The following is a 12,946-nucleotide window of genomic DNA, read 5'->3' as shown; positions in this document are numbered from 1 at the left end:
AAATACATTTATTGGTACACAAATCAAATTTCCTACTATTCAGTTTCTTATAAACAAAAATGAAACAAAATTTAGGAACATAAAACAACCATCAAACAGGCGGGGTAAAAAATAACTGTAAGAACCCCCAGGCTGGGCACAGCGGCCTGTGCCTGTAGTCCAGTTGTCCGGCAGGCCGAGGCAGCCTCCTGACGATCCCTTGAGCCTAGGAGTTCGAGTCCTTCCTGGGCAGTCTAGCGAGACTATGTCTCTAAACCTCTAACCAAACCAAATACACAACAACGACAACAACAAAGTTTTGGAAGAACTGTCAGAAACATAAATTAGGACCCTAAGATAAGTAGAATTTAGTGCAGCAGCTCTGCAATTTACAAGGCAAAAATTACAACCCTAAAAAGCAGGATGACACAAAGCCTGAAAGTAATTTTCTACCAACCTGGTTGGTCAGATACTTGTCAGAAAACTGTTTTCCAGATTATGAGCTTAAATTCTTTTTACAGACTGGCAACGGTATCAGGACGCTTTTTCGAGTGTCCCCTGCTTTTGCCTCGGGCATGTCAGAAACTGGATAGGAGTTTGAAGTTGAGCAGTTAGTCCAGGATTTCCTGGGTTTTAGCACTGAACGCGCTGCGTCCCTAGTACTCCTTCAGTTCCAAGCAAACCTGCTTCTTGGCCACTGTCGGACCAGACTTGCGTCAAGTACAGTCGCCACTACACAGATGTGGTACTTAAATTTAAGTCAAACACTTATTTATTTTTGAGATGGGGGTCTCACTCTGTCGCGAAGGCTGGAGTACAGTGGTGCGATCTCGGCTCACTGCAGCCTCGACCTCCTGGCTCAAGCCATCCTCCCCGCTCAACCTAGGACTACAGGCTTGCGCCACCACGCCCAACGGCTGATTTTTGTATTTTTAGTAGAGACGGGGTTTCGCCTCCAACTCCTGGCTTCAAGCGCTCTGCCTGCCTCGGCCTCCCAAAGTGCTGGGATTACAGGCGTGAGCCACCCCGCCCAGCCCTAAATTAAATAAAATTTAAAATTCAGTTCCTCAGCCGGCTCAACATCATAAATGTGTCCAGTGGCTGCCTTAATAACGCAGATGTAGAATATTTCCCTCATCCCAGAGAGTTCGATCTGACAACGCTGAGGCAGACAGTTGAGAGTTTTTTAAAAAACAAAAACAAAAAGCTCGGAAACCGCTAGGCTCCACCACCTATAATAACCAACGGGCATTATTACTCTCGCCAAATGGGATGAGGAAAAAACTACGCTAAGGAACACCACGCAGAAAATCTGCCGAGGCACCGGCCAGCGGGCTTTCTCTGTGAACGCAGCCGACGGTCATTTCCACAGCGGAGGCCGTCGTCCGTCCAGCGAGGTAAGAAACTTGTAGGACGCCCGGAACTCCCAGAGGGGTGGGCGTTCAAGGGTCAGGACTCCTGAGATGCAACTGTCCAAAGCGGTGGGCGCTCGTAGTCACCCGCTGGCAAGCCTGGGCTCGGGAGCCTCCAGCGCACCACTCCCGCGCGCACCGCATCTGACGCCGGCCGGGGAGCGCGCGGCCGCAGGGTGGGCGCGTCCAGCACGCGCGCAGGCCCACGTCCCGGAGACAGCCGGCAGCCAATGGGGCGGGGCGTCGCGCGCAGGGGGCGGGGCCGTGACGCGCCCTCCTCGTGACCCGGCTCTCGGCCTGCGCTCGCGGAAACCGGAAGCGGCGGCTGTCAGCGGTGCCGGTTGGGGGCGGAGAGGTGGTGGTGGGCGCCCTGGGGTGTGTGAGCCCCGTGATGGAGCCGGGCCCGACAGCCGCGCGGCGGGGGTGTTCGTTGCCGCCGTGGCTGCCGCTGGGGCTGCTGCTGTGGTCGGGGCTGGCCCTGGGCGCGCTCCCCTTCGGCAGCAGTCCGCACCGGGTCTTCCACGACCTCCTGTCGGAGCAGCAGTTGTTGGAGGTGGAGGACTTGTCCCTGTCCCTGCTGCAGGGTGGAAGGCTGGGGCCTCTGTCGCTGCCCCCGGACCTGCCGGATCTGGATCCCGAGTGCCGGGAGCTCCTGCTGGACTTTGCCAACAGCAGCGCAGAGCTGACAGGGTGTCTGGTGCGCAGCGCCCGGCCCGTGCGCCTCTGTCAGACCTGCTACCCCCTCTTCCAACTGGTCGTCAGCAAGATGGACAACATCAGCCGAGCCGTGGGGGTGGGTACAGGACCACGTCCGGGACTGTGGCGCGGGAGAATTGGGACAGGAGGAGGATGTAATGATGGTCAACGCTGGGGGGTCTCAGTTTCCCCAACAGTAAGAAAAAGGGGTTGGACTGGGTCTGTGGAGTTGGGACATCAGAAAAAGGGGGTGGCATTATGGGGCTTGGGGTTTGGGTTTTTGCTTCCATGAATGCTGTTGGACAGCTTTGGTTCATATAGGTGTGATTGGTTTTCTTGGGGGTCCTGATTCCTCAACCCTCTTCCTCTTCCTCCGCCCACTCCACCATAGCTTCTCGTCATCTTCTCCTGGAGTTCCCGGGAAGGATCCTTTTCTGAAACAGGTGGGATGGAGACACTGGTAGTGGTTGGGAATTTGAGCTTTGTAGCCGGAAATGTTCCATGTCCACCACCTTCTAACTATGTAACCTTGGAGTCATTGTCTTCTCAGAACCTTAGTTTCCTCCTCTATAAAGTGGAAAGAACAGCTGCCTAATGCGGCTGTTGGAAGAATTAAAAGAGATGTTGCCTGTGACTTCATCTTTGTGATATAGACAGTCTGGAGCTAGCGGCCAGGAGTCCAGTTCCATTCTGCTTATTAGCGGTATACTCTGGGCAAGTTACTTACATTCTCTGTCCTTGTTTACTAATCTGTAAAATGGGGATAGGCCGGGCGCGGTGGCTCACGCCTGTAATCCTAGCACTTTGGGAGGCCGAGGCGGGTGGATCACGAGGTCAGGAGATCAAGACCATCCTGGCTAACAGAGTGAAACCCCGTCTCTACTAAAAAATACAAAAAATCAGCCGAGCGTAGTGACGGGCGCCTGTAGTCCCAGCTACTCGGGAGGCTGAGGCAGGAGAATGGTGTGAACCCAGAAGGCGAAGCTTGCAGTGAGCCGAGGTCGCTCCACTGCACTCCAGCCTGGGCGACAGTGCGAGACTCCGTCTCAAACAACGTAAACAACAACAACAACAAATTAGAAAACTGACACATAGTAATACCTCTAAGTAAATGGGAGGTAAAATTTTAAGAAATTGTAAGACTGCACTTCATTCTTGGTACCTTGAGGGTGTTTCTAGTTGTGTGGTACCTGCTGTGAGGGCCTTAATTTAAAAAAGAAAAACAGACACAATTCCTGCTCTTAAGTACTTTATAAAGTTTAGACTAGGAAAATATTAGAGTGTCAGGGTTGTTGGGAGTCACGAGGTGTGGGCCGGATATGTTTGGTAAAGGAAAAACATGAGGAATAACACTGGGATTGGAGAATGAGAAAGTTCCTCTTGTATTAAGGGGACAGCAAGTAGTCTCATGAAAATGTGGTTGGAATTATTTCATAAATTTAAACTTGTCTAAACTTGTTTATAGTTGCACTAAATATAAATTTGTATCTAGTTGTATCCTGCTTTAAGTCAGCCTGTTATTATTTAAAATAAATCTGTCATGGCTGTGTGTGGTGGCTCATGCCTGTAATCCCAGCACTTTGGGAGGCTGAGGAGGGGCATCGCCTGAGGTCAGGAGTTCGAGACTAACCTGACCAACATGGTGAAACCCCTGTCTCTACTAAAAATACAAAAATTATCCGGGTGTGGTGGCATGTGCCTGTAGTCCCAGCTGCTCTGGAAGCTGAGGTAGAAAGATCACTTGAGCCTGGGAGGCCAAGGTTGCAGTGGGCCGAGATTGCGCCCCTGCACTCTAGCCTGGGCAACAGAGTGAGACTCCATCTCAAAATAAATAAATACATACGTAAAAATAAAAATCTGTCATTTTACATAAATGGGGAATTTATTGCGTTAAATAAATTCTGTAGTCAACCCTTTTGTAAAGAGCATGTGTTTTTGTTTGTTTTTTCTTTTTTTTTTTTGAGACAAGTTCTCGCTCTGTTGCCCAGGCTAGAGTGCGGAGGTGTCATCTCGGCTCACTGCAGTCTCTGCCTTCTGGGTTCAAGTGATTCTCCTGCCTCAGCTTCCTGAGTAGCTGGAACTACAGGTGTGCACCACCACACCTGGCTAATTTTTTTATTTTTAGTTGAGACAGGTTTCACCATGTTGGCCAGGCTGGTCTCGAACTCCTGGCCTCAAATAATCCACCCACCTCAGCCTCCCAAAGATTTGGGATTACAGGTGTGAGCCACCACACCTGGCCAAGGACGTATTTTCAAGGTAAATAAATTCAGGCTTACATGCAGTATTTTCGAGGCACACTTGCATTGGGTATAGCAAGGAATATATATCTTACTATCACTTTAAAACATAGTACCTAAGACATGTCCCTATCAACTGCAGCAGGATATGATATAGCATCATATTCAGTGTTGAGCAGTTAAGATGAGTTGTTTTAGAGTTCCATTTACTCTAAAGAACAAGTGTTATTGTGGGCAGAATGGCCAGGGATCATGATGCAAAGTGTGGGTCTTTGGAGGCAGCAAAGCTTTTCTCATATGTGTAGGTACTGTGGAATTAAAAAGAGGCTAAAAGTAGCACCGCAAACTCTAGTGTGCAGTATTATAGGCATCACCCAATCTGCATATGAATTTCTATATGAATTCCCCACTACCCAGAGGAGGCTTCCCAGTGGGGGAGTTGTAGAAACCCCCTTCCTCTCCTTCAGATTCTACCAGCAACCTGGGTACCCAGCTCAACTCACCCTGATGTGAAAGGAAGTAGATAAATAGGTGAAAAGAGGCAGGGAAACTTTTTTTGTATTTTCTCTCCAACTCATCCTAAGCCTTGGTCTCGGCTCCCCTTGTTTCCCCAGTAGAGCTGTATATGATTCTTTAGCTCAAAAACATGACTTCTACAGTTCTGAGGTACTTTATAGATTTAAAAGGCTATACGGACTGGTTGGGAGTTGAACCATCATGTATAATAATGAACTTATGAGGCCAGGCATGGTGGCTCATGCCTGTAATCCCAGTGCTTTGGGAGTTTGAGGCAGGCAAATCACCTGAGGCCAGGAGTTCGAGACCAGCCTGGGCAACATGGTGAAATTGTCTCCACTAAAAATACAAAAAAAAAAAAAAAAAAAAAATTAGCCGGGCATGGTGGTGCGCAGCTACTCAGGAGGCTGAGGCAGGAGAATTGCTTGAACCCGGGAGGAGGAGGTTACAGTGAGCCAAGATAGTGCCACCACTCTCCAGCCTAGGGGACAGAGTGAGACTCCATTGCAAAAAAACAAAACAAAAACCTATGGAAAAATGTGTCATGAGTGAACTTGAAGGAATTAGTTGTCTTTTGGGGAGGTTTATTTATCCAGTGTAATTTTTTTTTTCTTTTTTGAGACGGAGTTGCACTCTGTTGCCTAGGTTGGAGTGCAGTGGTGAGATCTCTGCTCACTGCAAGCTCCACCTCCCAGGTTCGTGCCGTTCTCCTGCCTCAGCCTCCTGAGTAGCTGGGACTACAGGTGCCCACTATCACACCTGGCTGATTTTTTATATTTTTAGTAGAGACGAGGTTTCACTGTGTTAGCTAGGATGGTCTCGATCTCCTGACCTTGTGATCTGCCCGCCTCGGCCTCCCAAAGTGCTGGGATTACAGGTGTGAGTCACTGCACCCAGCCTGTTTTTTTTGAGACGAAGTTTCCCTCTTGTTACCCAGGCTGGAGTGCAATGGCATGATCTCGGCTCACTGCAACCTTCGCCTCCTGGGTTCAATCCATTCTCCTGCCTCAGCCTCTCAAGTAGCTGGGATTACAGGTGCCTGCCACCATGCCTGGCTAATTTTTGTATTTTTAGTAGAGACAGGATTTCACTATGTTGGCCAGGCTGGTCTCGAACTCCTGACCTCAGGCGATCCACCCATCTTGGTCTCCCAAAGTGCTGGGATTATAGGCATGAGCCATCACACCTGGCCTATCCAGTGTAATGTATTTTGTTTGACTCAGACTCAGTCTTTCATTTAAATTAGTTTTTAGCAAGCACCTACTATTCTTGAATATTGGGCTGGTAAAAGGATAAGAAGGAAAAGAAGGGTAAGATTCAGGCCTCAAACTATCAGTATAGTTAGGGGAAATAAAGTACCTTATATGGAGAAATAGGAAAATATCGGTGAGTGTTATAAATTGTACCATAGCAATTTAGAGCAAAAGAGTGAAAGGAATGCCAAGTTAAAGGAGGGAACAGAGCCAAGTGCAGTGGCTTATGCCTGTAATCCCAGCACTTTGGGAAGCCGAGGCAGGTGGATCGCTTGAGGCCAGGAGTTTAAGACCAGCCTGGTCAACATGGCAAAACCCCGTCTCTACTAAAAATATAAAAAATTAACCAGGAGTAGTGGTGTGTGCCTGTAATCCCAGCTACTCAGGAGGCTGAGGTGGGAGAATCACTTGAACGTGGGAGGCTGAGGTTTCAGTGAACCAAGTTTGTACCACTGCACTCCAGCCTGGGTGACAGAGGAAGCTCCGTTTCAAAAAAAGAAAAAAAAAAAATGAGGAAACAGAGCAAGGCTGATTGATCAGAGGAAACCTACAAGCTGAATCTCAAGGCATTCTTTCTACCCTTCTTTAGTGTGAATGGACATGGATTGATTGAGAGAGGAGAGGAGTATAACAAGGAGAAAAAAAGAATCAAAGCCAGAAACTAGTAAGCTATTTATGTGGTACAGCAATATAATTAGTTTAACTATAATAAATTTCCATGATAAGAATCCTAGGTTCTTGTCACTTCCTTTTAGAATTTCTGGGACAGGGATCGCATATAGTTTTATTATCTCAAGGTAAAAAATACAGTGATTTCTGAAACCTGAATGATAGAACTGAGGGGTTCTCTCTTCCTTAGAGTCATACTTGCTCCTTTTAGTTTAAACTGATAGGGATATAGTTTCATTGTGATTCAGCATTATCAGAATGGTCCTGAGCATGCTTTTGCCCCCTCAGATTCTGAATTGGTAGGCTCTGTCCTATTCTACTTGGTTTGTTTAAAATTTAGATAGTGTTTAAAATTTAGATTTATAGATCCATCCATCTACCTATCTATCTCTATCTATCTATGTATCTGTATATCTTTGTGAAGTGCTAGTCATTTGGGTTATGTATTTGGTGAGTATTCAATATACCTTTACTGTAGATTATCAACTAACAAATTCTTAGGACTATAGGGAGAAAACCAGAACATAGTATAATAATCTATGCCTTCCATTAGAGATCAGAAAATGTAATATTTCTTCTGCATTCATTCAAAAAAATATTATTGAGTACCTATTATGTACAGGTTGTGGTAGCTACTAGGGATATAGCGTGAATGAGCAGAGCTTGTAGTCTGAAAACAGACATTAAGCATCTCCTTATACAAATAATTATTTAATTCATGTATGGTAAGTGTTGCTGATTAGAAAACCCGGATGCTACCAATGCATATGACAAGAGTGCTGATCTTGAGTATGACTGGGGGATAGGTAGAATGGTCAGTGATTAAAGCAGACATCTACAATTTGAGAGAACATGGGGCGTGGGAGGGAAGGTGTACATGTAAAGAAATAGCAGGCATGAAGACTGAGATGGGAAGGAGTTTGTGGTGTATTTGAGGTCTAGAACACAGTGCAGTGAGCAAGAAGGAGACCCATGGTCTGAGCCTGAAGAAGTAGACAGGCGGCAGGTCATGTGGGCCTTGTAGGATATGTTAAGGATTTTAGACTTTGATTTTAAAGCGGTATGATGTTATTGAAAGGTTTAATTCTGTGGAATGACATAATCAGATTTGTACTTTGCTATGTGACAGAAAATGGAGGGAGTTGGGGCTGGGGAGGGTAGGGGAAGAAGATATGTGGGAAGATTATAATTAGACTATTGCAGTGGTTTGAGAGACAATAGTGGCTAGATTATGTGGGGGCCATCATGATGGGGAGAAATGGGTAGATTTCAGAGATACTTAGGAGGCAGAAATTAGAGGCTTGGAGGTTAATTGAAAGTGGGGAGTAAGGAAAGGTAGTGATGATTTCCAGGGTTTTAATAAGAGCAGCTTAGTGAATAGGGTTGTCATTTACTGAGCTGGCAGGAGGAGTCTGTTTAGTGGGGGAAGATCATTAACTCAGTTTTGAACTTGTTGATTTTGAGGTGTTTATGAGCTTTCTAAGTGGAGATATTGCCTATGTGGTTGAATATAGACATCTAGAGGACTGGACTGGAGATAACGCCTTTGGAAGTGTCGGCATACAAATGGCATTTGAAATTATGACTTGGGTGAACATACCTGAAGAATTAGTAGGAACACTAAGAATTTAAGATTAAGTAAAGGGTAAACTCTCAAAGGTGACTGAGAAGGAGGAATTGGAGAGATAAAGAAGAATAAGGAGAACATGATGTCCTGTAAATCAAGGAAAGGGAAGGGGTGGTTATTTTTGTCAAATCCTGCTGAGAGAATTGGAGGTCCATCTGTCAACACTGGCAGTATTAGTGACACCAGCAAGAGTGAATTTGATGGAGTCCTTGGGTATGAAAGTGAGATCAGATTGGGTTGAACGAACAGGGATTGGAAGATGAGGACTGGAAGATGAGGACGTGGTAAGAGTGAACCTAGACAACTGCTGAAGAGTTTGACCTTGATGGGGAGACAAGAAAGAGAGGTCACTAAAGAGCAATGTGGGACTCAGAGACTTTCTTTCATTTCTGTCTGTCTCTGTCTTTTTTTTAGACAGAGGCTTGCTCTGTCGGCTAAGCTGGAATGCATGGCACAATTTCGGCTCACTGCAGCCTCCACCTCCCGGGTTCAATCGATTCTCCAGCCTCAGCCTCCTGAGTAGCTGGGACTACAGGTGTCCACCACCACACCTGGCTAATTTTTTATTTTTAGTAGAGGTGGGGTTTCACCATGTTGGCCAGACTGGTCTCAAACTCCTGACCTCATGTGATCCACCTGCCTCAGCCTTCCAAGCTGCTGGGGTTATAGGCGTGAGCCACCATGCCAGGCCAACTTTCTGTCATTTCTTTCCATTCCCCTGTCCCTCCATTCCTTTGTCCTGCCTTCTCTTCTTTCTTGCCCAAGATGGGAGAGAGCTGGACATGTTTAAATGTTGATAGTAAGGGTCCTTTAGAGAAGGTGAAGATTCTGTAGGAGGGAGTGGGAAGCAGACAAGGTCAGTTTCCAGAAAAGGCAGGGTAGATGGGATCTAGGGCATCCTCAGAGAGATGGGCCTTGAAAGGGACAGGTGCCTTCCCCACCATAATAGGAGGGTAGAAAGAGAGGTTACATGTAGAGGTAGGCAGGTTAGAGTTTCAGCTCGAAGGCTTCTGTTATCCAGGAGGCTAGATCTTCTCTTGAGAGTAAAGAGTGGGAGAGGGATCAGAGTTTCTGGGAGAGTGGAAAAGTTGTAAAAAGGAGAGAATGAGCAGATAGAAAAGTGAGGGATATGGTTTAGGATTATGGATTTACTGTGGAATTAATCTGTGTTGTTAATATTTTGCCAGCAACTCCTGACTTCCTGGGTGCAGGCATGATCAAAAGAAATGGCTGGCTTCATGATAGTTAGGGTTCTGCTAAGTGGTTATGATAGATTTGAGTATTAAGAGGTCTACATATAAACAAGGACCATTGCTTTTTTGGTCACTTGGCGAGGTGTTGTGAATACAAAGATGTGGCAGTTTCCATTTTAAAGGGACGTCTGTCCAGAAGAGAAACCTAAATGTAATAGGTGGGTATCATGCTTTAAGAAACTATGCATCAGGGTAATGACGCATGGGTCCCACATTGCTCTTTAGTGACCTCTCTTTCTTATCTCCCCATCAAGGCCAAACTCTTCAGCAGTTGTCTAGGTTCACTCTTCCCACATCCTCATCTTCCGTTCTCTGTTCAACCCACTCTGACCTCACTTTCACACCCAAAGACACCATCAAATTCATTCTTGTTAGTGTCACCAATACTGTCAGTGTTGACAGATGTACCTCCAATTCTTTCAGCAGGATTTGACACAACCACCACTTCCCTTTTCCTTGATTTACAGGACATTGTGCTCTCCTTATTTTTCTTTCTCTCTCCAATTCTTCCTTCTCAGTCACCTTTGATAGTTTACCCTCTACCCAGCTAACAGTACCTATTTCATAGAGTTGTTATGAGGATTAAGTAAGGAAGTGCAGTTGGGACATTTAGAACTGAGAAGTACTAAATAAGTACCTCATCATCGTTTGGATTATTAGTCATTTCCTTTCTGTCCTCACTGCCGTCATCATCCTTTCATTATACCTGAGCTACAGAAGTAGTGTAATGCAAGTCTCCCTGCCTCCTCACCTTACATATCACGGCCTAAACATATATTCCTGAAACTGCTTTTCATGACACCCTCCTCAAAAATCTTCAAGAATTTCTCACTAACTCTTATGACCCTCAAGGCTTCTCAGAACCTTGTTCTAACTTAGCCCTTTAATAGCCCTACTTTCATAGACTACCGAATACTCCCCGAATACCACATAATCATTATCACTTTCATGCCATGATCATTTAATTCTTCTATTTTCGAATCCTTTTCTCTTCCTCAATATAGGGCTTAGTTCATATCCTGCTTCCTTCATGAACTCTTTCCTAACTTCTCAAAACTACATTGATATCTTCCTCAACTGAACTATTCCACACACTGAACACCCATACAGGCTTTACTATATTGATTTTTAAAATGGCCAGTCACCTACTTATGAAGATTCAACTTAACCAACTAATTACACTTATCCAACTAAACCTACTTAGAGCACTTCATGTTGGCAGCATGGTAGCTAGGTAAAATAGCATATATCATTCATTCACTGTGTACCAGACAATGTGCTGAGTGATTAATGTATGCTATTTCATTTAATACATACAGTAACTGTAGGACCCTTGATTTTGAAACCGAACCTTAGAGAGGTAGGTCAGCTGCCCAAGGTCACTAGCTAGTGACCCAGGCTTGTATTAATACACTATTATTACTTCTACTTAAGAAGAGATAATAGGCCAGGCATGGTGGCTCATGCCTGTAATCCCAGCACTTTGGGAGGCCAAGGCTTGTGGATCACCTGAGGTCAGGAGTTCAAGACCGGTCAGACCAACATGGTGAAACCCGGTCTCTACTAAAAATAAAAATTATCCAGGTGTGGTGGCATGTTGTCTGTAGTCCCAGCTCTCGGGCGGCTAAGGCAGGAGGATCACTTGAACCCAGGAGGCAGATGGTACAGTGAGCTGAGATTTTAGCACTGAACTCCAGCCGGGGTGATAGAGTGAGACTCCATCTCAAAAAAAAAAGTGATAATAGAAAATTTTCTTCTATGACTGGTATTGCTCAGAAGGTAATTCTAAAAAGGAGTCTTTTAAAATGTTTTGTTCATGGCCAGGTGCAGTGGCTCTAAAAATACAAAAATTAGCTGGGTGTGGTGGCATGCGCCTGTAGTCCCAGATTCTCACTGAGGCACAAGAATTGCTTGAACCTGGGAGGCAACGGCTGCAGTGAGCTGAGATCTTGCCACTGCACTCCAGTCTGGGTAACAGAGTGAGATTCTGTTTCAAATAACAATAATAATAATAGTAATAATAATAATAATAAATAAAATGTTTTGTTCAATTCACTATTTTAAAAGCAAGCACTTATTCAAATGGACCTTTTAATGGTATGACAAAACTAAGCTACAAAGAAGATAACCTTCCCAAAATGAACATCAGCAAATATTTTAAAGCAGAGATTCTTCCTTTTCTCCTTTTTTCCATTTCTTCTCCCACATGGCTGATCATTTGCTTCCCAGGAGTTACCACTCTCGTTTATTATTCGTCACCCTGTATAACTCCTTGTCTGTGTATCTGCGAGAGGTTCTCAAAGCCCCAGAATCGATGGCATTCTTTTACACTTTTTATATCATTAAAACTTCAGGATTTTTATAGTGCCTAGTAAATAGTAGGAGTTAAATAACTGTGAAAGAATTAAGGGTCAGTAGGACTTAGTTCCTTGCTTGGGGCACAAGGGAAAGAAAATAGATAAGGATCAAATAATTTGGGAACTTGGATTTATTATTTGCATAGCATGAGTTTCTTTCATTATTAAAATGATCTGCAAAAGCGTCTTTTTCCGTCTGAGTACAAGCTATTTAGGTACAAAGATTTTCTTCCTTTGCAGGTGAACCTAGTACCAATAAATGTTAGCTGCTAATTACTTTATTATCATTGTTATTATTAATGTTAACATTATCTGATCATATCAAACAAAATGTTACCAAGCTTGTAATAAATGTTATTTTTTGTGAGGTTTTTGCCTCAAGTTGTTTGCAAAGTCTAAAAATACTCAGATTGTCTTTTTCTCTCTTGTGTTTGTTATAGAATACTTCAGAGAGTCAGAGTTGTGGCAGAAGTCTCTTAATGGCAGATAGAATGCAAATAGTTGTGATTCTCTCAGAGTTTTTTAATACCACGTGGCAGGAGGCAAATTGTGCAAGTAAGTAATTCTTTCATGTTCTTGTTGCAGTTACAGTTCAGTAGTACAAATGTCAGATTTTATTTTAGTGAATTTTGGGATCTTTGAAGCTGGATAATACTTTTTATTGCTAAGTTTAAATGAACTGTCGTGGACACCATAGTTTATTAATGGCAACTGAGCAAATGGTGAAAGGCAGAAAAGTGTAGCAGTTACTACGCGCTTTGGATTTAGACAGACTTGAGTTTGATTCTAAGCTCTACCACTTACCAGCCCTCACCTACTAGCTGTCAGATACGGGAGAAAAACTTTGCCTCTTGGAAGTTCAGTTTCTTCATCTGTAAATTGGTGGTAATGATAGAACCTATCTTATATAGTCACCTTGAGAATTAAATGAAGTAAATTGTGTA

At 44.5% G+C, this 12,946-nt stretch overlaps 1 protein-coding gene across 1 annotated transcript in view; it reads left to right on the top strand.

Annotated features, from left to right (window-relative positions):
- Window positions 1–1,677: 1,677 nt before the first annotated feature.
- The window catches only part of OSTM1 (osteopetrosis associated transmembrane protein 1), a 36,610-nt gene continuing 25,341 nt past the window's right edge, over window positions 1,678–12,946 (top strand). Inside the window, exons 1-2 of the mRNA XM_025383789.1 lie at window positions 1,678–2,184; window positions 12,443–12,557. Of these exons, the coding sequence (XP_025239574.1) occupies window positions 1,783–2,184; window positions 12,443–12,557 (517 nt within the window). The 5' untranslated portion in view covers window positions 1,678–1,782. The remainder of the gene's footprint in view (window positions 2,185–12,442; window positions 12,558–12,946) is intronic.

This window comes from Theropithecus gelada, chromosome 4 (genome assembly GCF_003255815.1).
Source record: "Theropithecus gelada isolate Dixy chromosome 4, Tgel_1.0, whole genome shotgun sequence".
Lineage (NCBI taxonomy): Eukaryota > Metazoa > Chordata > Mammalia > Primates > Cercopithecidae > Theropithecus > Theropithecus gelada.
This window is presented reverse-complemented; position numbering and strand designations above follow the sequence as displayed.